This window comes from Postia placenta (assembly GCF_002117355.1).
Source record: "Postia placenta MAD-698-R-SB12 unplaced genomic scaffold POSPLAscaffold_1, whole genome shotgun sequence".
NCBI classification, from domain to species: Eukaryota; Fungi; Basidiomycota; class Agaricomycetes; order Polyporales; family Adustoporiaceae; genus Rhodonia; species Rhodonia placenta.
Window position 1 is genome coordinate 3,599,292 of NW_020169832.1, and position 24,574 is coordinate 3,623,865.

The 24,574-nt window shown below is 51.8% G+C and overlaps 10 protein-coding genes across 10 annotated transcripts; 6 read left to right on the top strand and 4 right to left on the bottom strand.

The window, feature by feature from the left end:
- Positions 1-376: 376 nt before the first annotated feature.
- POSPLADRAFT_1043204 (hypothetical protein) lies at positions 377-2,570 on the bottom strand (the record flags this gene model as incomplete). The annotated part of the gene is made up of 9 exons (XM_024478248.1): positions 377-442; positions 488-737; positions 799-901; positions 967-1,122; positions 1,188-1,317; positions 1,749-1,826; positions 1,860-1,881; positions 2,193-2,223; positions 2,255-2,570. The coding sequence occupies 9 exons, from the start codon at positions 2,568-2,570 to the stop codon at positions 377-379; spliced, it is 1,152 nt and encodes a 383-aa protein (XP_024344838.1).
- A 545-nt stretch (positions 2,571-3,115) lies between these two features.
- Positions 3,116-4,697, top strand: POSPLADRAFT_1129608 (hypothetical protein; the record flags this gene model as incomplete). The annotated part of the gene is made up of 7 exons (XM_024483855.1): positions 3,116-3,205; positions 3,259-3,336; positions 3,394-3,510; positions 3,568-3,673; positions 3,734-3,993; positions 4,055-4,362; positions 4,424-4,697. 7 exons carry the CDS (start codon positions 3,116-3,118, stop codon positions 4,695-4,697), a joined length of 1,233 nt encoding a protein of 410 aa, XP_024344839.1.
- Positions 4,698-4,897: 200 nt separating this feature from the next.
- POSPLADRAFT_1043206 (hypothetical protein) lies at positions 4,898-5,764 on the bottom strand (the record flags this gene model as incomplete). The annotated part of the gene is made up of 2 exons (XM_024478249.1): positions 4,898-4,969; positions 5,024-5,764. 2 exons carry the CDS (start codon positions 5,762-5,764, stop codon positions 4,898-4,900), a joined length of 813 nt encoding a protein of 270 aa, XP_024344840.1.
- Positions 5,765-6,392: 628 nt separating this feature from the next.
- POSPLADRAFT_1052172 (hypothetical protein) lies at positions 6,393-8,686 on the bottom strand (the record flags this gene model as incomplete). Its single annotated transcript, XM_024480243.1, has 11 exons — positions 6,393-6,518; positions 6,564-6,720; positions 6,773-6,827; positions 6,876-6,955; positions 7,010-7,127; positions 7,182-7,386; positions 7,456-7,512; positions 7,572-7,662; positions 7,990-8,059; positions 8,111-8,311; positions 8,371-8,686. The coding sequence occupies 11 exons, from the start codon at positions 8,684-8,686 to the stop codon at positions 6,393-6,395; spliced, it is 1,476 nt and encodes a 491-aa protein (XP_024344841.1).
- A 200-nt stretch (positions 8,687-8,886) lies between these two features.
- POSPLADRAFT_1052173 (hypothetical protein) lies at positions 8,887-9,699 on the top strand (the record flags this gene model as incomplete). The annotated part of the gene is made up of 6 exons (XM_024480244.1): positions 8,887-8,947; positions 9,006-9,152; positions 9,204-9,328; positions 9,384-9,391; positions 9,453-9,563; positions 9,621-9,699. The coding sequence occupies 6 exons, from the start codon at positions 8,887-8,889 to the stop codon at positions 9,697-9,699; spliced, it is 531 nt and encodes a 176-aa protein (XP_024344842.1).
- A 1,830-nt stretch (positions 9,700-11,529) lies between these two features.
- Positions 11,530-12,754, top strand: POSPLADRAFT_1038288 (hypothetical protein). The gene is made up of 6 exons (XM_024477360.1): positions 11,530-11,634; positions 11,692-11,832; positions 11,883-11,989; positions 12,052-12,091; positions 12,145-12,424; positions 12,506-12,754. Exons 1-6 carry the CDS (start codon positions 11,572-11,574, stop codon positions 12,706-12,708), a joined length of 834 nt encoding a protein of 277 aa, XP_024344843.1. The 5' UTR covers positions 11,530-11,571; the 3' UTR covers positions 12,709-12,754.
- A 1,404-nt stretch (positions 12,755-14,158) lies between these two features.
- Positions 14,159-15,117, top strand: POSPLADRAFT_1129674 (carbohydrate-binding module family 13 protein; the record flags this gene model as incomplete). The annotated part of the gene is made up of 6 exons (XM_024483866.1): positions 14,159-14,314; positions 14,371-14,454; positions 14,510-14,577; positions 14,632-14,692; positions 14,743-14,801; positions 15,039-15,117. The coding sequence occupies 6 exons, from the start codon at positions 14,159-14,161 to the stop codon at positions 15,115-15,117; spliced, it is 507 nt and encodes a 168-aa protein (XP_024344844.1).
- A 2,933-nt stretch (positions 15,118-18,050) lies between these two features.
- Positions 18,051-18,825, top strand: POSPLADRAFT_1128252 (carbohydrate-binding module family 13 protein; the record flags this gene model as incomplete). Its single annotated transcript, XM_024483719.1, has 6 exons — positions 18,051-18,212; positions 18,233-18,364; positions 18,421-18,488; positions 18,551-18,611; positions 18,681-18,725; positions 18,769-18,825. Coding segments are annotated over 6 exons (525 nt in total), but the record flags the coding sequence as incomplete, so codon positions are not given.
- A 2,138-nt stretch (positions 18,826-20,963) lies between these two features.
- POSPLADRAFT_1052177 (carbohydrate-binding module family 13 protein) lies at positions 20,964-23,261 on the top strand (the record flags this gene model as incomplete). The annotated part of the gene is made up of 9 exons (XM_024480245.1): positions 20,964-21,095; positions 21,154-21,240; positions 21,298-21,365; positions 21,439-21,499; positions 21,560-21,603; positions 22,476-22,638; positions 22,690-22,796; positions 22,856-22,895; positions 22,950-23,261. The coding sequence occupies 9 exons, from the start codon at positions 20,964-20,966 to the stop codon at positions 23,259-23,261; spliced, it is 1,014 nt and encodes a 337-aa protein (XP_024344846.1).
- A 608-nt stretch (positions 23,262-23,869) lies between these two features.
- Positions 23,870-24,574, bottom strand: POSPLADRAFT_1038289 (hypothetical protein). The gene has a single exon (XM_024477361.1). The coding sequence runs from the start codon at positions 24,389-24,391 to the stop codon at positions 24,029-24,031; it is 363 nt and encodes a 120-aa protein (XP_024344847.1). The 5' UTR covers positions 24,392-24,574; the 3' UTR covers positions 23,870-24,028.

The window sequence follows — 24,574 nt, forward strand, 5'->3', positions numbered from 1 at the left end:
TCGAGTGCATTGAGGACGTTGCCGATACAAGTCGCTACACCATCAGGATTTTCTTGCAATGCCTGGCCGCCCTCGTAAACGGCCATTCTACATGTATGGGACAGGAAAGTGACGTACGAAGTGCCCAGCTTGGGGTACGCGTTGCACAGAAGCCATATTGTGGACGTTCAAAATGGAGTCGTGTGAGTACTTGGGCCTGCGGGAGACGACTGTTACTACGTCCAATCTGATGTAGCTCGCCGTAAACCGTACACTATATCTTCGCGGTCGCCCAAGATGCAGTGGACTGGGATCGTCAACGTGGTCAGAATTTCGACAGCTCGGAAATGAGGTTCTGTCTCTAGAAAGGCCTTTTGCTCTTGAAGATTGGTGCATCTCAATGTGACTTTCCTGGTGCATTCTTGATCCTTGGCGGGCACATCTCTGAGGCCATAGGTCTGCTCTGTTATATTAGTGAGCGTTCAGGGCAATAGTATTCTTCACTGACGACAAAGAGATTGAGAACGCGAGGGTCCCAGATCTTCCATGGCATGCGCTTCTTGAAATACTGCATCGCATCCTCTCTGGTATTCCACTCCGCTCGCCGTCCAGCGACCGCCTTCTGCATGAAATCGAGCGCGGCCGTGCGCTCGCGGAGGTGCTTGTGGAATTCATCGCGCGTAATGAGAGACGGTTCAAGTAGAACGATGCCTTTGATACGAGTATCAGCTTGGGGTAGAGCGGCGACGGCAAGTAACCTGGTAGTACGATTTATTGGTAAGCACGCCTTCAGGGAATTCTTATGGCTGTTTCACCCACATCGCGGTTGCTCCTGCAGAATGGCCAATGCAGACGAGCCGATGCCCGGCAAGCAGCTTGGAATTGATTAGCCCTTGTATTCCTGTTGCCCATTCCTGCACAGCTTGAAAGAAAGAATGTTACAACCATTGCTATCCAGAGTGCCTAGTAGAAATTTGGTAGACGTACATAGGCCATCCGCGTCGGTCCCGAGGACGTGTTCATTTAACTCGGCGGCCTCTCCGTGACTCTGCCAGTCGATTGACCAGGCCTCACGGACCGCGAGAGACGTATTATCTTCTCGCTGAAGTAAATTCTCGATGACAGGCTCCCATAGTTCTTTGTCTGATCACGGATTGTAGAGCAGCCTCAGCATCAACGGTGATGAATCACGGATGCACTATACGTACGAGCGCCTGTACAGTGGGCAAATATGAGCGTGAGTCCAGCGCTGGAGCGCTTGTGGGCTAAGCTGTACCGTTTCGAAACAAGCTTCAATCCAGGCTTCGAGGCATGAGGGTAATGGATAGCAACGCTCGACTTCGTTGTAACGAAAGACATCGAGCAGAGATCGCCGGAAATTGAACAGTGTGCTGAAGATCAGAGCGCATGCATTATAGGTCGGCGGAAACGGAGGCTATGCAGCAGTTCTCTCAAACATTTCACCGCGGCGAGATGCCACTCAACACTGATGATCGACCATCAAGATCCCACCGTCGTGCTTTGATGGATGTCAATCACTATTCTCAGGTTCATCGCGGAACACTAATGGCAAGCCAGACAATAACATCACCTATGCTGAAACAGCCATCTCATATCGGGCCACTAAGTCCACAGTTTTGGTACGAGTGCAGAATTCACTTTTCGAATGCAAAGTACACTCCCATCGTCAAGGAACGTGTCCGTAGAAGCAAGCAAGAGAAACTCGCTTGCGAATAAGATGCGACGGGAATCCGACTCAACATGCGTACAAGGGTCGACGAGTCATACCCCACAGTCAAACTTGAGCTACAAGTGTCGCGAAGCACATCGGCATTCTCTTCGCAAACCTTCATCGATACATACATGTTCAACGTTCAGACCTGATAGAAGATAGTATTCACTCTACGAACTCACCATCCAGCTTCACTTCCATACAGATTTGTAAGCTGTGCGCCGAGTATGATTGTATCGGGCGCAAGAAACCATTTCTCGATGTCATAGATTGTACAGACGTCTCGATCAGCGGCTGGGTATGTGTATTGGTCGCCCCATCTTAACATGCAGCTGATGATTTATGGTCATCTGTGCAATCGGATGGGTTTAAGTCGCAGTAGCGGGACGTGCCCACTGCGAAAGCCTTGATTTTCACAATTGTGCTGGTGGTAAACAGATGTCACTACAGAATGTAGACAATTTAGGGATACGGAGCTTACCTCTTGCGTCTTTCCCCTTCACGCGTACATACTGTCGTCGTCGTATCCGTCAACAACTCTACGCAAAGCTCCCCCAGCGTTCGTCGACGCCTCGACTGTCTTGATCAGCCTCCAGGGCACCATCAGCTGCCCGACGAAGCGTCCATTCGGGTCTCCATCAACCGACTCTGGCCCAATGCGATATTCCTCGGAGTTCACCAGTAAAATATTCAGCTGTTGGTCTGTCCCGACAAATGTGCCTAGGAAGATCCGACCATCGAGGATCGTTACTCGTAATAATTGTTGCAGAAGTGACTTCAACCTCCAAACAGATTCAGGAGTAGATGGCCTCGAGAGTGCGGTGTCTTCTAGAGACTCTGATGTATGGGATTCTGCCATAGGTGGTGAATGACAAGGACAAGCTTGAAATCAACGGTAGATAATACGTACCTCTATAGACATGAGCATCTAATCTAATCTATGTTGAGTTAGCCGAGTCACTTTCTGTCTCGACGAAATTGATGAGGTTGCAATGGATCATATTCACTACTTACCGTGCTGCCTGCCCTCCGTTCGTTCGAGGGTCTGTCTATCGTCCGAGTAGGCTCTGAAAAAAAAAGAAGGACACGGATCGACACCGCCTTGTACGCGTCCCGACCTGCTTCGGCGCATTCACAGGCGCGCCCACCTCCTGTGTGGGTGCTGTGTGAGTACTCACAGACTTTGTCTTCCAGACTTCCGAGCTATCGGACGGACCGTCTCAGGTCCCACATAACCAACATTACTGACGCCTCCTGGCGCTGAAAGTCATCGTTGTATCTCCGGGATCGTCTTCGCGAAGGCACCGAGTACGTGCGCCTGTATCGACTCCGGTCTGCTCTCACCTCAGGTCCTCACGAATAAAACTCGGGCTGTATAGGACCATCCGCGTATCAACCCCCACAATGTCTACTTTTGGCACCCTCTTCCGAGTGACTACCTACGGGGAGTCTCACTGCGCTTCTGTTGGTGCAATTGTCGATGGCTGCCCTCCTGTACGTTGAAGACACTTCACTTATATGTTGATAGTACGCTGACGTCGATGAAGGGCCTTCCGCTTGAGCCACAGGATGTGCAAACCCAGCTCAGCCGACGGAGACCAGGCCAGAGCAACTTGACCACTCCGGTACGTCCAGTTTCGTCGCAGGTGCTCAGACGCTTACGAATAAGTGTTCGTTCACAGCGAGACGAAAAGGATCTCGTCCAGCTACAGTCCGGCATTGAGCACGGGATTACGCTCGGTACGCCTATAGGCCTTCTAGTCCGCAACGAGGACCAGAGACCGCACGACTACTCTGAGGTCAGCTTGCATCTGCTGTTCAGATCCTCAAGACTCTCAATCTAACTGCTGCACCAGACCGACTTGTATCCCAGACCCAGTCATGCCGACTGGACCTACCTTGAGAAGTATGGCGTCAAGGCGAGCAGTGGCGGCGGGCGAAGCAGTGCCCGCGAGACGATCGGTGAGTGGTAGCATCGTCGATGCTGTGCGATTGTATATGACTGACCCATGGGACCCATAGGCAGAGTCGCTGCGGGAGCCATTGCAGAGCGATACCTCAAGCTCGTTCACGGCATTGAGATCGTCGCTTTTGTTTCGTCTGTGGGAAAAGTACACCTACCGTCCTCGGTTGGCTCTCAGGCTTCCTCTGAAGACGACGATTCTGTTGAGGACATTCTCAGCTCCGAGTTCGTGCAACTACTTCAGACGGTCACCCGCGAGCAGGTGGATAGCCATCCAACACGATGCCCGCACACAGAGACCGCTGAGCGGATGACGAAGGTACTTGCCTAAGGTACTCCTCTTCAGCAGTATGCAGAGCTCATTGATACACCCTACTTAGCGCATCATCCGCGCGAAGGAAGCGTCTGACTCTATCGGTGGCACTGTCACCTGCGTCATCCGCGGGGTGCCCGCGGGCCTTGGTGAGCCGGTCTTCGACAAGTTCGAGGCGAAGCTCGCGCACGCGATGCTCTCTATTCCCGCAACGAAGGCGTTCGAGATCGGCTCGGGCTTCCGCGGGACAGAGGCTCCCGGGAGCAGGCACAATGACGCGTTCTTCGTCAAGCCCGACGGCTCCATGGGCACGAAGACGAACTGGAGTGGCGGGGTACAGGGCGGTATCACCAATGCGGAGGATATTTACTTCAGGTGGGTTCGATCTTGTGTGCAACCAGGAGTATGGAAGCGAACTTCTGACATATATCTATAGAGTCGGGTTTAAGTCGCCTGCGACAATTTCACAGGCGCAGGAGACCGCTCAATACGATGGCACCCCGGGTACGCTCGCCGCTCGGGGCCGTCACGATCCGTGTGTCGTTCCCCGCGCAGTACCGATTGTCGAGGCCATGGCCAGTCTCGTCGTCATGGATCAGCTGCTCATCCAAAATGCGCGCAAGGCCACGGCATCGCTTCTCCCCGCTATCACCACCCTCCCGCCAACCATGGTCAAGCCTGCGTCAGGGCAGGTTAACGGCAAACAGTGAGCCTATGAGTAGAGGGGCAAACATAGAGCTACACGGCGGTTTTCAACAACCTGTACAGTGCAGCGAGTACAACTACCAAGTGTATACATAGTATCGTAGGTACACAATACATGGCAGAATGCTAGACTACAGAGGCGATTGAGCAGAGCGGATAGTAGTGCGAAGAAAGCTGGATATAATGAGAGCGCGAGAGGTATAAGTCATTCCTCGTAGTCGGAGTCCTCGGAGCAATATGTACAGCACACAATTGGTTCCAGGTGCCACCACCACCACTAGACAAGTGACCGTTCAAACTTACGGAATATCAGGGAGAGAAGGCTACGCACATGTCGATTCAGCAATCTCCGAGGCCATGGGCCAAACATTGCGTCTTCCTCCCTCCTCAGCGCCGCAGCGCGCAGCTCCTCCTCGTACTCTTCCTCGTCTTCCCTCGCCTCGTCAAGCTCGTCTGTGTTCACGTATCCAGGTCGTCTCGCAGATCGGACCAGCGGTGTCCGCTCATTAGGTAGTTGTCGGACCCTGTTCTCCCCCGCTCCAATGACAGCCGGCGAGGACACCGCTCTCTTCTGCCGTGGTGCACCGTTCGCGTACGCGTTGATACGGCGTCCGAGCGGCCCCCACGCGGCGTTCTCGTCCGCATGGTATCGGAGCGGCGCAGAAATGGAGGACGACGGTGACGACGAACCAGACGAGGGCGTACCCAACGGTGTCCGCACAATGCCATTGGGCACGCCAGGAGTACTCGCGCTGTGTCGATGGCGATGCACGCCGGACGTAATACGCACTCGTGAGCGAAAGCGCACTCTGGGGCCGGGACGCGCTGGCGGCTCCGAGGAGCTGCGCTCGTCCGTGTTGGGCTGGTCGTGTGCTGTGCCCTCCTCGTGAGACACGATGATCACCGAAGACGGTGTCTGCGAGCGGGGCGATGGGTCGTCGTCGATGAGGTGCAGTGCGTTGCCCGGTACTATGCAAGGTTTGGGGGAGTGGTCCTCGATGGAGAGCTTGCGGTCGTAGAGGATCTCGATGGCGTCCTCTGGGAGCTCGATGGTCATATTCCTCGGGCGCATCTTGGCTGCTGCTGCGTGGTCGTTCGCGTCGACTGCTGTCTCGGTCTCAACGCGAGCAGGAGAACTTTTGTGTCTGCGCTGGCCGTTGGTTGCCTGCACGCCTCTGTCCGAATGCGAGGTCACTAACCGCTCATCTCGTGCATGGTGCAGCTCGTTTCCTGAACGTGGGTGGGAGATGGGAAGTTTGTCGGTGGGAGATAAGAATGGATCGTGGACAGACATCTTATTTGGCCCACCTAGGTCCTGTTCCGCCTCGACCCCATGCAGCCTATCGGAAGGCGGTGGGGGCGACACCGCCGTTCCCGTGGTGAATGCTGCTACGCCATTCATCGGACGCCAAAGGACATGACAGAGTTACACTGTTCGCAGTCGAGTATGTATACAGCACAAACAAGGTTAGAAGATAAGCGAGTGTCTACACCGCGTTACCAGGTACAGCTCAGGTCAGCTGCCCATCAGCATTACGTTCTAGGTCCTTTATTGACATATGACATCCTCCCGTATACACATCGTTGCAGGCAATAAGCATACCAAGAGTCGCGACAACCCTCGGACACCCACCCAAAGATATGAGTAAAGCAAGCACGGGATAACACCATGCTCCGGAGATAGAGGGGAGTTCCAGTGCTTAACACTGTCGTGTGTCCATCTCCATGATCCCTTCGACTGCCTGCCGTACACAGGCTGCGTCAAACTGAGGCTGATTGGTCTTATCCAGGCTGCCCTCGACTTGCACACATCTCACGCCGAGGGCCTAAACGAAATTCAGCATGCAGGAGCGGCCGGCCAGCGCATATACACTTGCCGTGATCCGCGCAACGTCAACTTCTACCAAAGTCCCTTTTAGGTATACGAGGTGCGTCACGAAGGCAGACACCGGGTACGTGGTTTCAACCCTGCCGAGGCCTCCGTATGTCTGGGAGTGATAAGGAGTGTTTAGGGTTCGGACGATCGTTCTATAAACGTCATTTTAGCCAGAAGACACGGGAGAACGCGAGTCGCGCCTACGTGATGTAATCGACCGCTGTGTAACCGTCGGTCTCGCGATCGTTGCGAGAATTCACTGCATGCCGGTGAGACGATGTGTTGAGGTCAAAATGAGCTCACGTACACAAGAGAACTTTGGCTTTGAGTGACCGTGATCGAGCAATGGCATTAGCAACGCCTTTAAGTGCAAGGCACGGAATAATGCTGGTGGCCGACAAATGTCACTAGAAATTGTGATTGAATGCACGCGTGACTCACCTCGTCCAAAGTGACCCGCACGAATAAACGAGCACATCATTCAACGACAAATTGGCTATGTAGTCCGGGTTGGGGGACGGATGGATTTCGCTGCCGTATGCATTGATATAATAGAGCCCTTTGACTCCGGTCAGTATACCGCAGAAACGCGCGTGAATGGCCCAAGACTCACTGACAATGCTCGCATCCAGAGGTTCGTACTCTCCTTTAGCCTCAGACTGGAACAATACGTTCCGCTGTGGTGATATCACCCCGTCGAGAGCGTCCGTATCCGCATTGTCCTCGTGCTCTGCTTCAGGTGCAATGATGTTGATGCCCAGTGGCTGCTTGACTGGATGAGATATCTCGCATTGCCCGACCAGGCGGCAGCCGTTCTCCTTGTAAACGGAACCAGAACGCACGTGTCATGTCAATCATGCGTGCACCGCAAGAGACGGGGCTCTGACTAGTTCGGCGGCGATCGTGACAGTATGGTTTGTCACTATCACCGGGAGGATGTTTGCCTGCGACACATGGCACCTTTCGTTTTCAATCGCAATATTCCGGCGTGAGTTGTACGGACCTGGCTATTCGTTATGGACGAAAAGAGGAAGATGGCAGATGGCAAAGATCTGAAGAATGCTTGGGCCGCAGAGAGGAAATAGTTGCCGATGCTGGGTAGAGACAGTAAGTATGTTGAGTGTGTACCCATGAATGCCAATTAACACGAAGTTGCTAGCAGGGCCAGGCTTAAGCCCAAGTCGGGCCTCGCTAGAAATCATAAAAGCTGGGCCGAATCCGGATTCAACCCTAGATTCATACACAGTGTTTAACACCCTGGCTTGAAATTACTAGCCCAGAGTATGTTGAACGTGAAGAATGACGTCATAGACGTCCCCTCAGCTCGCAAGCATGCAGACAACAAGCTATACGCTTCCGAATAGCTATACCTCTTAGACATATTGAAGAGCCCACGCCTCAATTAATGAGAGCACACTCACCTGCCGTTGACAAACGAGAAATTCTTATGTGCTCTCTTGAGAACTTCGCTCTCAAAATGTACGAGAAAACCTGGATGCAGGTCTCGAAAGATTCGTATTTCTGGTATAGGAAACGACAAACCTCGAATCATTTCCTTCCTGTCATTTGGAATTCCAGACCAGAGCGAGCTGCGACCTTCCACTATGTCTCGCCATTCGTCGCGAGCCTCGCGTTCCGATCTGTCTGCCGATAGCCGATATGCCAGGAGGTTGCGAATGCAGTCAAGGGGGGCCGACGGCGCTGCTGGTGGGATCAGCCGTACGAGACGCGACCGTATATCGCCTAAGCGAGTTCGCAGGAGTCAATTCCGACGCAGCTGCATCGCCGCCATATAGTCTCACCGATGGACGGTCCGCCCAGGACACGGATGATCTCGCTCGACGACCCTCCGTCGTCCGACACTGGCAGCACATAACACGCGTTCCCGAAGGCAGGGCATATCGAGTTGCAGCCCGTGCCGCCAGATATCACCAGGAATGAAGGACCACCGTCCTCTCGCTCGATATTCTTTGAAATCTGGCCGGGGTCGGTAGTCTGAAGATCTGGGGTTGGTCGCTCTACAGGTCTGTCTTGTTGTGTTGGTAGGTCAAAGACCGAGGAGCCTGGACTATCTGCGCCCGGGCTGTACGGGCGAAGTGAGAGGTTGAAGCACGACATCGAGCAGCGACAAGGAGCACGCGCTTGTCTTCGACCAATTCGACACAGCGGCGCCCAAAGGTTGATCACAGCGCATGCACAGCCCTGATGGCTGGGAACAGCTGGGATATGATCTCCTATAACTCCCGCTCTCACGGCGACGAGTCTGTTGCGACCGCTGGCAAAACTACATTCTTGCATTCTAAACAGCAACCTACACGATGAGCGACTTTCCTGCATTGCCGGGGCTGTACCAGCTCATGTATCTCCACATCGAACCGAGTACGTTCCATCAATGTCCCTGCGTTTGGATCTCGTTAAAGTCGTTTGTTGACTCAAGTTTCGACCATCTTGCCTGCGATCATGATATGGCTTTTCCCTGGTGCTACCTGGTTCCACCACGAACTTATCCCCGATGCTACGCCCGTGCCTCCCGCTGGGTTCATGGACTCGCGCACCAATATGGCTATCTATCAGCTCGGTAACTGTATGTAGACTATGGACCATGGCTTGTCGCTGGGCTGACGCTGGCTTTCAGGCTACTTCCTGCTCGGACTGATCTCGACGTTTGTGTTCCGCGCGGCGCGAGACGCGCTGCCCAACAATCCTGCTGCGCAAGAGCGTATTATCGGCGCCAGTTTCACAGCGTTGGCAATTGCCGATGTACGTGTTCTGTCAACCATTGAATGAAGACATGCTGACAGAAACACGGCTGTAGGTTACTCAGTTCGTCCATCGAAGTTATCAACGTGGAGGCATGGCTAATTGAAAGAAATTGAATGAACAGCATGATATGGTCGTGGATCGGGTTGCCAGCCGATCTGCGTTACAACCCTCTCGCATGGAATTCGATGACCCACGGGAACATCACCTTTGTGATTGTACTGTTAGGAGGAAGGTGAGAGCGAGATTCATATGTGATGATAACGAGAAATCTGATTGCTATTTTATAAAGGCTTGCCTGGTTCTTAGGTCTGGGCCGCAAGAGGTACTTCTACGGGCAGCCTTCCAAAGGTAAGGGCAAAGCGACTTAGCGTTCGCAGCGTCAGATGGCCACATGAGCAAGCTTCTACTTGGATCATTTCGAGCGCTCTGATACTGATCCTTGGCGAATGTACGTTTGCATTGGAATTTACAATACCGTCTTGGCTTTTACAAGCGCTCTAGTGCCTCATTCAATAAGGATACGTTCCTCACAATGTTCAGACCCTCATGTGGGGGAACGCACCGAAGTCAGGGTTTATCCACATGTTTCTCGTTATTCTACTGCGTCCCAGCAGTCATCTAACTTCAGGAACATTCAGTAGGCAAGCAAAGGCCTCTTAGAAATCTCGCGAACGAACATCCGCAGTGTCGTACGTCTGAGAGATAATCGCGACCTTGGTGTCGTATGCTCCACATGAGCGTGTCGCAGGTAGAAATTAAGCACTGAGGGATGCATGACTCGGAGAGCTCATTCCGCATGGTGTATCGGAGAGAGGTTTTCGGAGAACGTTGCGCTCGCGTCGACCGCGAATGCGCACTGGGTCGCATAGATAATTGATGCTCGCGTCTGGCATGGCGCGGACGAGTATGTTGAATACGCTACGTAGTGGCGGTAATAACAAGGGATGTACAACTTGTGTACATCCCTTGTAATCTCCGCCGACGCCTTTACAGTCTGCGCGTAGCGGTGTATGAAGTCCCGTATGGCAGCTCTGCTTGATTCCTCTTCACCCTGCAGCGCATTCTAAAGCTCCATGACTGATACCTGCCAGTATGAGATACCAGGCTTCTTCTGTCAACACGGGGGCATAGATGAATGCTACAAGCAGGAACAAGTCTTAAGCGGGACGGCAGGCAAAATGGAGGCACGTTACAACAAACTCAGGTGAAAGGTAGCAAGATGGGCGCACGCACAATCATATCAGACCACATGAAGTGGTCGTATGACTTGCCTTCGCTGCCGGAGAAAGGTGCATGATTCATTCTATGTCAGACGGCGCGTTTCTTAGGAATTGAATGCAGGTCGCAACCAGCCACATCGGTGGCAAGACGGTGCTGTCCTCTACGGGCGCCCATTCGGTTATCTTTCTGAGAAGCAAGAGCTTCAACAAACATCTCAACGTTCAATCTCGGATGCCTTACCGTTGGCCCATGTTCGTCTTCTCATAGCCCCCGGGAGATACGGTGCAGTGGCTTGAACAGCAACACACTGCATTTACTGTGTTCCGTAAGAGATCGAACAGCCACACCGAAGTCCGTTATTTCTTCGATGATGAGTGGTGTCTACAACGTAATGTGGTTACTTGATACAGGGAATGTTCGATGCCGCATGCACCGTGAAAATGTTTGTCAATTGCTGCGGAATCCTTCTCTGGCGTACATCATACGTCTCTTGTATATGAATTTGTGAACGTGCTGGCGTGGAGATTCGAACACAGCATACTGCTTGAATGCATGAAGCCATGGTCACTGAGTGAAGGTAAGCGGGACGCGACTGTCCGACGGGCAGATTCAGACTCCGCGGCGCCCTTGATCTCCACACAAGCGCTTAATTTAGAAGGATCTTCGTACCCAGACGTTCCGTATCTCCACCTCTCTTTAGTGAGAACCATCAAATCCCGCAGGAGAATGCACTCATCAAACCATGGCGCAAGCGCTGCGTGCGCGTGTCTGCGGCACACAGGCCGAGACGTGTGTCCTACAATATGATCTCCGAGTCGCAGCAGCAGCACACATGCGTCAAGAATTGGTGTAGTACTTGCGCGTCTTCGCGGCATAGCAGCCGTGCTCATTCAGACTCAGCAAAGGCTGTGGCAGTATAACTACTGTAAGATGCCACCAAGTAAATCACGCGCTATCCGTCTCTTGCCTCACACGTCTTCCCCACATACTTCTAGAGTCTACCCAGTTTGGTCATTACAATGCCCTCTTACGCTGTGATCGGTGCTTCTCGGGGCATAGCCTTGGAGCTAGTCCGTCAACTGGTTTGTCCAATTGTGTCATCGAAGTCCGATGGCCAAAATCTGACGCCCGATTATCAGGCTGCCAGCCCTGACAATGTTGTCTTTGCCGTTGTGCGAAACATTGCAACCTCCACGCACCTCACGGCCTTCGTTACGGAATCGAAAAGGAACAATGTGCATGTCCTGCAGGCAGACGTTGTGGATCATGTAGCACTGAAGGTAATATTATTGCAACCAGTGTTTTTGTGCTGGCGTTGATTATGTGCAAGGCCGCCGCGACTCGCGCAGCCGAAATCACCGGTGGTTCCTTGGATGTCCTCATTCATAGTGCCGCACGAATGGAATATACGACGATGTTCAAAACGCTGACAGACTAGTATGCCGCAACATCTTTCACTCTTACAGAAGCTTATCTGACTGCTGCGTCCACCCATTCAGTGAGGACGACGAGAAGCTCGAGGAAGACTTCCTGGAATACGTCCGTGGTATCTCTGTGATCTTCTATCTGAGCCTTAAACCATAATTTGGCAGTTCAAGGTGAACACTCTGGGTGTCACCCATTCCATCAATGCGTTCCTCCCTTTGCTCCGTCAAGGAACCACCAAGAAGATTGTGGTCATCAGTAGTATCGCAGGCGAGCGTAATATCGCATGGGATCTGCGCATCGATGTCATGGCGGCGTACAGCGCGTCCAAAGCCGCGACGCACATGGTGTTGACAAAATATGCGGTCCTCCTGGAGAGCGAGGGATTCACCGTCGTCAGTCTGTTTCCTGGCATGGTCGACATATCTGCCACTGCAGTTGGTCCACGTAAGTCATCACTATTGTCTTATCGATTCGGAAGAGTAAGGTGGATCTGACCTTGGACTGTCACATGGGACCCAATCGTAGTTTCGGCGGACTTGTTGACAGACATAGGATCACTATTGGAGAAATTCAAAAAGGCTGACCCGAATGTCGACTTGACGCCTCTCTCGTTGGAAAACGGGACCCGTTCCTTGCTTGAGGCCATACATTCATTCGGTCCGGCTGATACTGGCGCTGTGAGATCCGCAGAGGGCCATACTGTAGCCAGAGTGGTGGTGGACGCTTGAACGTATGTCGATCTGTGCATTTCAGAATCACGAACGTCTTGTACTTATGACTGTCTCATTGGGGGATTATAACGTTCGCTGTGTTGACGATCAAATTATATTTACAAATCAAAACAAGACCTTCCGAAGCACTAGCGATGACAGTAGCCACCAAGGGATTCTATAAACTACGTGTAAGGCAAAATCGTACGTAGCCACTCTGGTATTAGAGTGCATTCTCCATCGCCGAAGTGGTGGCGTTGCGCAATGATTGAAGCTTGAAGCAACAGCCGGCGTGATATGACCTGCGAAAAACTTCTCACTATCAATTCTTCAGCTGGAACTCAGGCTAGAGACACTGTCGCTTGGCTCGGGCCCTTCGCCGCCACCCGGGGAGCACAATGAGCAGCAGTTGCCCTGCCGCGTGCGTGGCCTGAGGACAGGGACAGAGAGCGAGAGCGCTGGCAGCACGTTGCGACTTCCCGCTGCGAACAGTTTGAAGAATATGTCGCGCAGGACTCAAGGGTAATCATTACGCCGCCACATTACCATCTCGCTAATACTGGAGTGGATGCTGGGCTCTATGAAGCTCGCGGGCTGTCTGGTACGTCGAACAGCATCCATGTCGAACATCCAGTAACTTCGCAAACCGCTCAAGGCTGTTTAGAATGTTGCATTATTGCATTACTTCCTTTACGCTAATGACCTCTCACACGATGAAGATGACATGCCTAAATGGAAGGTACACACTGATACCGCTGAGTCTCCCAGACTTCGCTGAGCTTTTCAAACGTCGCTGCACTTGTCCACCTTCGCTGAGGCTTGTCGGAGATTCATTGATGAGCCTTGCCCTACTTCGGGGTTGTGTAAGAGCGGCGCCAGCTCTTCCAAGTCCGCGAAGACTCCGTTGCAAAGGAGTACATTTCATAAATCAGATTCGATGACCACTCGAAGGTGGACCGTGTGGTATTGACGCTATCACTCCGGTTGATCTCTCCAATACCGAGCACGGGGCTTATCATACAGTGGTTCGGACAAGTTTCCCGTACCGATGACTCCTCCTTTCACGGATCTCTTACTTGACTTGGCTACTCATGAGGAAAAGCTCCGTATATAAGCATCACAACTTATTGTTTTTTTGAGCGGTATGCAAGAGCAAAAGGTCTCCAAGTGAGCAGTAAATACCTATATCAATCAAGCTTTTTGGACGTCTAGAGGCTTCTGGGAAGTAGCGGTAATGTGTCGCTGCCGCTGATACCTGGAAGTATGCTTCCGGGCTTCTATGAACTTACATGCACTATCCTGAACGGACTCACGCCCTTTGCGCGAGCGAGCAGTGGTCAGTCTTCGATTTCAGCGGCTAGAAGGCTCGGGGCCAGACATTATATAAGGAGGGCCACAAAGCCTTCACAGACCAGGCTAGCACCAACTGTGAAAGCCACCTCCGCAGACAAGCTCTCGACTATCATTCATGTCTACATCTGATCTCCCTATTGGTCCCCCGTCCGGGACATTCTTGATCAAGAATGTCGCCTTCCCCACCCAGTTCATGGACGTTCCAGGAGATACTTCTACTCCTGGAAACAAAGTGTGCGGACTTCACAACGATGGGACGCTGGCGCAATATGTGAGTCCCGTTCCTCAGAGAATAGTAAGTGCCATTGACAGAGATTTGGATCGCAGTGGACTGTCACCAAAGAGGGCGACGCGTACACTCTTACCTGCGCCGGGACCTCCACAAATCTTGATGCTCCGGACGCCTCGATTGTGCGTGTTGGACCCGGTACCCAGATGGCAGGCTGCTGTGCTTATCGTATCACAGGGTCAGGCAGTTGTCACGGACAACAATCTACAGACCTTCAAGATATATGGCGCCAATGGCAAATACCAGTATGTTCTACGCGGATTGTGTAGTAGTATGCGCCCGACTGATGCGTTGTATAGGATTCTTCTGACGGACAGCGACCTGGCGGTCAGCCTCCCTAATGGGAATGACTGGACCGATGTAGGCGTTGTGCTGTCGTCTACATGAGTCAAGCTAACAGATTTGTGTAGCTTGTGCTCGCCACCAGTATCGCGTCGAACGAGCAGCAGCTCTGGTACTTCGAACCTCAGTAGGCGCCTGGCGAAAGGATCCTGGACGTAGCTTCGCAGTGCGGGTGTGTCTGCTCCGCAGATGTCGAGGATGAGGACAAATGCTACGGGTAACCTCTTGCATTGTAACGTACTGTTGCTATGTTGTTCAAGTGAGAATGGAGTTGTAATCCCGAAGTACCCTATTCGAGATGTTAAGGACCGTCGGCATTCGTGTTTCACAGCCACAGTGCTAGTGACTCAGAGAACATGCACAGATCGGACCGGACTAATGTCATCAGCGGCATCGTGGAGTATAAGAAGACTTATAACTACCACAAGGACAATCAACCCTGAGTCTTCAGACTCTAGTCACTGTCTAGTATCAATTCTCGAGGCTCTGATTCGTAAGGGGAAGGAACCGTCGACGTGAAAGCCATTGCCAAGTTTGGTGACAACTGATTGCACCTGGTAAACAGTCCAGGACGAGGGTTTTGGTAGGGTCGTGGTGCAAGGTAGAGCGAATGTTCCCAGTTGTTGCACCGTGTACATTCAACTCATTGTGTGTGCCGATTCAACGAAGCTATGCGTCTGCAACTACGGTTGTGATGTAAGTATGTTTCCTGTGCAGGCAACGTTGGCGTGTGTCATGAAAGAACCTAGCTTGAGATGAGCTCCGGTAACATCTCGGTGCACGATCTATGGTGCACGATCCCAGTATTGAAGAAGAATGTTTGATTAAGGGTCAGGAAGTGATATGCCTTACAAAGGGTGAATCTGGAAGCTGAAAATATGGTAAGTATGTCTGAAGGTGACGGGCAGACTGAGCATGTTTTCGGAACTGCTTTGAACGCGCGACGCTCAGTCAAGCGTTCATGAGTGTGATGCATTGACACTTTGTGCTATCCAGTCTACTGAGCAGAGAGCACTGGTCAAGGCGATTCTCCAATACCGGTAGAGTAAAGTCCGGCGACAACCATATAGATCAGGCGAAAGTTCGTTATGATTGACGACGAGTCAATGTCAGATGGCTACGGAGGTATATCACGCCATGCTTAGCATTTAGTCGTGGAGATCAAGTGCCATCGGGGATTACATCCCAGCCGTTTGCGAACCAATAGTGAGACCCTGATGGGGCAGCGGCGGTCAACACTTCAACGTTGATAATGAGGAGTGACCGAAGAGGGCCGCTGTTTGATGGCGTCGACTCACTCCGACGTTACTCCGCCATCATCTCATCAAACCTACAGGCTGTTTGTTCAACGTGTCGACGTGCAAATATTCAACGTCGGAATTACGCCTGTGCCTCTAGCTTTCTAGGATAAACCTACACTGAACTATGACAGCATACGAACAACTCAAGGCTTCCCTTCGATGGCGACTAGGAACAATACGAGCCTCTAGGGCGACGTCGCAGCCCCCGGTTTCGCTTTAGTAGCGCAACAATTGCGCTGTGGCTCAACGGGTATCAACCTTGGAAACACAAACAAAGCTCGTCAAGACGGTGAGGATCCTCGGTTCCCTCTGTATCCCTCTGTTAAAGTTCGTCCGAGACCCGAAGCGAGAATGATCAACGAAGATATATCGCGTTTGTCTGAGCTCTGTCAAACGCGTAAGGAACATACAGGACGGCTCGCGCAAAGTCTGCGAGGTACTACAAACAATGCCAAATATGGTGGCATGCGCTCGCCACAATCTCAAGTTCCAACACCCTCCTCGTTGAAGTTGTATTACTGTTGCGATACTGATACTACGGCAGTTATATCGAAGAGGTCAGCAACATATCCGATCATGAGGCAAAATTTGTGCATGGCGTTCGGACTAAGTGCTATCCTCCACCAACGTTCTCTTGTCTTCCAGCCTTTGTGAATTTGCTACTTGAACAATCTGGGCTGTGACATATCGATGGGCAATTCTCGTGTTATGAGCACATTCCCGAGTTGTCTCATGCATATAATGACACAAGGCTCAACTCCTATTTGACCGGTGTCTGGCGTTCAAGGTGTCGGAAGTATGGCGACTCAGTATCAGCTCAACGTACGCATTCGGAAGTAAATGTTTGGTTCGTTTGTTCACTATCGGGTTTGTGGCGACAGGCACTGGTACGCCCATTGAGGACCAAAAAGTATGCTTCATTGCCTTTTAGTCGTTGCAAATTCCTCGTCGAGATCTTCGAGATCTGGGCATCCCCCGTGTTGTCTCTTTCAAGCACAATAACGCTCTAACTGTCACTGGGTCCAGCTATAGCTACACTGCGCCTGTTCTCGTCGCGATTCCGAATACGCAAATGCCGGTATGTACCAATCTCCGTCTACAGCTAGAGCAGGAGGTTTGCAACAACTACCCGCGATAAGTGTCAATCTGCTGGTGTATAAGTCTAGGCTTTCCTGACAACAGGCGTGTGCGTGGATTGTGATAACACAGCGTACGGTCTTGAGTTGTAGTGTCCTACAAAATGGGCTCTTTCGCTGCTATTATGAAAAGTGCTACAAACGCAATTGGGATAGCAAATATACAGTGGTTCGAGCCACGGGTCTATCTGTCATACGGCTGCCTGAGCATTCCCTCGGCGCCATAAGCACATGTGCACCGTATGATTGGGAAGTCTTGTGGCGTCAGTACAAAGCTTTGGTCGCAGTCGGTAATTTGGCTCCACGCGGCGAAGACACTTACCATCAGGCGGTGCAACTTCGACAGGTGAATCTCTTCTGATTCCAAGCAGACCCTGAATCGTGAGCTCATTAGGCAGTACAGGCAAGGTCGGTATGTGGCATAAAACAACAGCCGACTTCCAGTCTCATTTCTCGGACATGCATCGTGGTCTTGTCCTGTGAACCTACCGAAGGACTTCAACTTCTAGATGTATGCATTGAATGCCTTGGACCCTACCCACCGACGTTTTATACATGTCATGGGATGCGGCTATCAGATATATGTGAATAGTGAATGGTAATCCGCCCGCATGGCCACGAAGGTGCTCGGTGAGATCTCCGGTATATGTGAACTGCGTATAGAAGCTGTCCACATTCAGTTCGCAGTTCAAGGATACGCTCACTATCGAATGTCTTCAGCCTCATTGGTACCTCACCAGGCGTTGTTCCAGATCCGTAGTGCATATGCGCCCATGCGTGGTGTCAGATTCTAACCGTTTTGAGGAAATACTACAACTTCAAAAATATGTCGGCGGACAAGGTGAGTTGCAGGTTCACCCGCGGTTCGGGAGTACAAAAGCCGCGTTGTGAGACGGGGCTGAGGATCCGCTATTATCAGCTCACCCTCCCCCTGCATAGGCTCGCGCAACTCAGAAGGCAACGCCCACAATGACGATTCTTCCCGGAAGCTATAGGATAGAGAACATTGGCTTCCAAAACTATATGGATCTGGCCGGCGGGTCGAGTGCCCAGGGCACCGTGGTTCAAGGCTACACAGATGCCCAGAACTTGAACCAGCTCGTAAGAAATGATCAATGCAGACATACATCCACTCAATTGTTTCATCTCTCATTCAGTGGACGGTTGAGCCCGTTGCGTGCATCAGCGACAATGCATGGAAGATTATGAATGCTGCTAGCGGTACATATGCTGTTGCCCCTGTCCACGCCGTCGTGAGTGAGATTGTTTGGGAACTCGGTAGAGACATTGACGATGAGACCATTGACAGAATCAGGGAATCGTTGGTGGTATGCCTCCGGACACGTTCACGTTCATCGACAACGACGGGTGGTACCAGTGGGTGCAGTATACCAACGGAAGATCTGCTTGCTGAATCTCGGTCATGGCATTGCTGCTAGGATCAAACTAGCCGATGAGTCTCTTGTGCTTTACCTTGCTAACGGTGATGACGCTACGCAGGTACGATGATCAATGTCTCTCCACATACCCTGTGATGTTGCTGAGTGAAGAAAACAGGTCACCCTTCAGGTTGCCGATGGCAGCAGCAACAACCAGTTCTGGTACATGCATCCTGTTAGTAGTAACTAGTGTGGCTTGAAGACACCAATGCCCGCAGCTGTTTTGTACCGCATTAGCTCGGAGTGTGGTGAACTATTGCCCTCGAGTTGTTTAAAAAGAATTTTTCATTTCGTCAAGCGGCGCAATATATCTCTTTGGGAGAGCAAGGATTGACGTGTGCTGTGTATGTAGCACAGGTACTGTGTGATGAAGTTGGCTCAAGCGGCAAGTCGTTCGCTTTGCTGTTCGACCTGAGATGACTCAATACAGTCTAGGCCATTCTAAATCAAAGTGCGTCATTTGTAGACGAGCGCCACCGCATTATCCTTTCCCATCCCGCCATGATGCGTATTCTTGTCTTCCCGCCCATTACGGAGTCCAAACGCTGATGACGCCGAGTCATCACTGCCACCGAGGCGTTTCTCGTATATTTTTTCACCTACACCGACGCTCTTCAAGGTGAATTCCAGACCACAAGGCGTTGGTGCTGATCCGAGAGACTGACGTTCATTGCACTGGCAGGTGCGGATTGAACTGTTGAACAAGGCGGCCACGATCATAGTCACTCCACGATGGGCCTCGAATATTCTTCTCACGTTTATGTCAATCCAGTTGTATTGACTACGACTGTTGATTTGGCTATAGACGGCTAACTACGTATTTGTGTCAACTCTGAATTGGGTATATTGCGGGGTGGTTGTACCCAGCATGCTGACTTGGAAGTCCTTCGAAATAGTTAATATGATGAGAACACAGTTCTGCGACGTCACCTCATGCGAATACCTCTACTACAACATTCCAGACAGCTTGCGAATGAAATTCCCTGGCTTCAAGAGTGATGTACCGAGGTGGGAAGCTGACTAACTCGCTTATTCCACGGCAAGGGAAAGGACTCCGTAGGCAAAGCACACCCATTTCGTATCTCGAACCGCGGCTGTGGGAAGAGGCCTACTTTGTCAACGAAGACATAGGATGTTCAGAGACTCCGCGCCGAATTGATGTGAGCCCATCGGGACGTATGTCACAACTTGGTCATTTCGTTCTCTACAGAATTCACGTCGGTAGGCAGAACTAGTAATTTAGCAAGGAAAAGGAATTAGGCCTCACTCACAGCTAGAAGGTTATAGTGAATTCCTCATCATGATCAGCAGCACATCCCTCGTGTTTGCTCTAGACAACAGGCACCCGCTCTGGCCATTAATATGTCCTACTTATAGCTATACTTTTACCGTTCTCGTCCCTACCATCACCGCGGGAGTGTCGGCGTAGATCAACCTCCGTCCATGGTCGGAGCAGGTGATTTGCAACTGCAGCCTGAGGTGAGTGTCAATCGGCTGTCGTATAGCTCTAGAATTTGCTGATGACTGTCATGTGCGTCGCGGTCGAACATGGCGCCACAGGGTATGGTTTCAAGTTGCGGTATCCCACAAAGGCTCTTCTATTCCTATTTCAAAACGAAAATTGCATGGAATCACAGAGTAACGGCAGCAGCAAATGCGCAACGTCTGAAGCAAGACTATTCGAGGTTATACGATACGGTTCCACAAACGATGATGAGAATCATTAGTTGAGCGGTCAGTCTTGGGACGGTAACCAGAAAACTCTCGTCGTGGTCAGCGGTTCGACTACGACACCTTAATGTGCCAACCCTTCTAGACGTGACCTCGACGGCAATGTGCAGACCAGGTGTAATGGGGTGGTCCACCATCAAATCGGTCTCGAAGCACGGTCATGCATCGCGAGACTGTCATGTCAATTAACCTGCCAGACACCTGCACCTTCTTTATGCCTTCATTGGACGCGGTGGGCTCCGCCGACATGCTGTATTTGTCGTTGGATTCAGAAATTGGATATTGGCGACGACCTACAGGTAGTAATACTCCCAATGTCGCACAAATGAGTCAACTTCCGTACCGAGATTCCCTGCGAAATGTCTCAGGGTGAGTGAATTGCGCCCAGATGCGGCCCACACTGACTTCAAATCCAAGAACACCCTCGTTTTTGGATGCCTCCAGCCTCATCGGATCCTGCCACCCCAGTGCTCCGTGTTCTAAGTGCATGTGCTGCATGTGTGGCGTCAGACTCCGACAGTTTTTGGGAAATGCTACGATTTGAACATACATCGGCGGACAAGCTGAGTCGCGGTTACACCCGAGGCTTGGGTGTATAAAAGCGGCAACGTACAGCGGGGCTGATCATCCACTATCGTTAGCTCACTTCTCTCCTTGCAAACGCTTAAGGCAACTCGCTACAATGTCGGTCCAGCCAGGAAACTACAGAGTTCAGAACGTCGCCTTCGGGACCTATATGGATATGTTTGCAGGGTCGAGTGCTTGGGGCACCAGGATCACGGGCTGGGCGGGCGGCAACAATTTGCATCAGCTCGTAAGACACATAATAAGCACAGACATGTACGTGCATGAGTTGCTAATCCCTTCCTCAGTGGCAATTTGAGCCGGTTGGCGACAACACATGGAAGATCTTAAACGCTGCGAGCGGCACATACGTCCTTGCTCCGAACCACATCATCGTGAGTAGAGAAGCACGGCGCTTTGATCCATTTCACTGACGAAGAGATGATTGACAGAATGAGGGTGTCGTCGGCGGCACGCCTCCGGACGTGTTCACGTTCATCGACTCCGACGGGTCGTACCAGTGAGTCCGGTATACCACGGAAAGACGTGGTCGCTCCACTTGGTGACTGTTTGTCCTGGAATTGCGTTCACAGGATCAAACTCGCCGACGAGTCTCTTGTGCTGTACCTCGCCAGTGGTGAAAGCGACACCCAGGTGCGCATCCACGTATCTCCGCCAGCTCTGTGACGTCCCTTAGCCATAATGAAACCACAGATCACTCTTCAGGCCGCTGACGGCGGTGACAATAACCAGTTCTGGTACCTGCACCCCCAGCAGGATTGATGCGACTTCGCGACTTCAACGGGCTCAGCTTGCTCGATTAAGGGATAACGTGGTCGACTGTTACTGTGGAGAGTCATTTCTTGGTGTGTGTTCCATATGACGCAGTAGTTGGTCTGTGAGAATGAATGTTTGATGTCTGCTGCGCATGAATGAAGTGGTGCCGTGTGGATCGTGATTCAGAACCTGACACGAGTTTGTCCGCTCAAAAGCACAGATTGAACAAGAGTGGTATAGGGAAGCGCCGCCGTTCTCGTAATATATTGGGCTGAGTGTACGAAGACAAGCCAGAATATGCGATGATTGAGACCGGTCCGAGATTCAAGTTAGCTCCGAATGTAACTCGACCTGCGGACACGGTAACGTGACCGTCTCGTCTCAACTTCGAGTCGTTCAACTTATTGGCGTCATCCATCCATGGACTTCCTCGCTTCGAGGCTTGCATATTTAATATTATGGTCTGTGCTTCGCGACTGTCATTTTGAAACGCTCGCTGGTCATGCTCCCTGCTGGCTGGCGTAATACAACAGAATAGTAGCTCCACCACCGCCAATATATCATCTCTGGTTTACGGCTTACAACCTGCACGAGACTGGTGCCATGCTATACGCAGCACCTATCAAGTCGCCGACTGTGCGGACAGTATGTACGTGCAGAATTTGCTCATGATACGAATGCACACTGAAGATCTCCTGTATGTGCCCGGCACCGGACATCGCTAAGTCCGAACTCGGAGAATGCCCCCTCCCCGAATCTAGCATTAGACTTACAAACCGCGCGTGTCCCGGTGGCACTTGCGCCGACACAACGTTCGAATATTCATATGACGTCTTGACTTGCGCGATTTCAGTAAGCTCTGCTATGATATAACTACTGCTAGCCCTCACAATGTCGCCTTTGCCATTGTGCGAAACATTGCTACCTCCACGCACCTCACGGCCTTCGTCACCGAGTCGAAGAAGAATAATGTGCATGTCCTGCAGGCGGACCTTGCCGACCACGTAACATTGAAGGTAATGTCATCGTGGACCAACGTTCTTGGCCCGGTGTTGATTGAGCATAAGGACGCCGCGGCACGAGCGGCCGAAAGTACCGGTGGTTCCTTGAATGTTCTCATTCATAGTGCAGCACGAATTGAAGTGCCGACGATGTTTAAGAGGGTGACCGACTAGTACGACCCAACGTCATTGACTGAAGGAACTTATCTGACTTGTACATTCATCCATTCAGTGAGGACGACAAGAAACTCGAGGAAGACTTTCTGCAATATGTTCGTGGTCTCTCCTTCATTTCAGGTCGTAGCTCTAAACTAATTGTTATGTAGTACAAGGTGAACACCGTGGGTGTCGTGCATTCCATCAACGCATTCCTTCCCTTGCTCCGGAAAGGCACTACCCGAAAAATTGTCATCCTCAGCAGTCACGTCGGCGAGCGTAATATCACATGGGATCTGCGGATCGATGTCCAAGCAGCATTCGGTGCGTCCAAAGCTGCGACGCACATGGTCTTGACGAAGTACGCGGTTCTCCTGGAGAGCGAAGGATTCACCGCGGTTGGCCTACTTCCTGGCATAGTCGATGTATCCGCCACCGCCGTCGATGCCCGTAAGTCATATTTGTTGCCTTATTGGCTCTGAAGAGTAAAGTGGATCTGATGTTGGACTGTTACATGGAACCCAATTGCAGCTTTAGCTAGTATGGTGACAGACATAGGGCCGCTACTCGAGAAATTCCAACAGGTCAACCCGAACTTCGATCCAACACCTCTCACACTGGAACACGGCACCCGTTCCTTGCTTGAGGCCATATGTTCAATCGGTCCGGCTGACACTGGTACTGTGACGACCGCGGAGGGCCATAACATAACCGGAATGGTGAACTTTTCAACATATGTCGATCTGCGCATTTTAGAACCGATATTCTCGTATGCTTGTGACTGCACGCTCTGCGAACCACTGGGTTCGTTATGTCACATCGGCTGTTCCGTGATAAAATAACGTGTACAAACATGTTTGATTCGTCCTCTCATGTGACGTACTGTGTGTTACTGGGATGACCGAACTCTAGTGAGATGCACGAAACAAATCACCCTAGCCATTCCGCTCGCGAAGTCAAAGTGAGCCACACAGGATATCATTCTCAAGATACACTAGAACGCGTCAGATGGAAACGACGTCACAGGGGAACACCGTACTGACGCTGATGTGCACCACATTCAACCGCCTGTCGTTGAGAACGGCGTACATGGATGAAGAGAAATTTTGTTACATTCAAAGCACTGCTCGACTCCCGTACACGTGATACTCTCCACGGATTCATGGACCGAACTTCATAGCCGACGGCGTAGAAAAAGACGTCCATATAAAAAGCCAAGCGAAATAAATACAGAAAAGAAAAAGCGACATTACTCTTCAATGTTGAACATACCCAGACCATGATTCGGGGTCAGCGGAGGCTCCCCCGAGCTGGAGCTCCCTGCCTGCACCGATGCCGGTAGAACATACTCGCCCTTGCTCGTGCGCGCGATACCTATCGCCGACGGCGCCGCGATTTCCGAGCGCGAGGTCTCCGTCTCCTCATACGTTGGTGGCGCAACATCATCGTCGTGGTGCACAGGCAACAGCGGTGAACCTGCATCTGGCGAGCCATGCGGTGTCCCATATGCCTGCTGCGCAGCGAACGACTGCCCACTCTGCGGCGTCACCGGCAGCCCGAGCGGAAATGGCTCCACTGCGTTCGCCGCCTTGTGCTCTTCGACCTCCGCCATAGTGTGCTTGAGCTCCGCGCGGTCGTGCCTGCTCCGGATGAAGAAGAACGCCGCTAGGCCTAGTAAGAACACGCCCACCACTCCACCGACCGTCCCGCCGATGATAGCGCCCGTTTGGGAGCCCTTCGAAACAACGGCGCGTGGCGCAAAGCCGACAGTGTCGGTGCCGTTCCGCGAGATGGA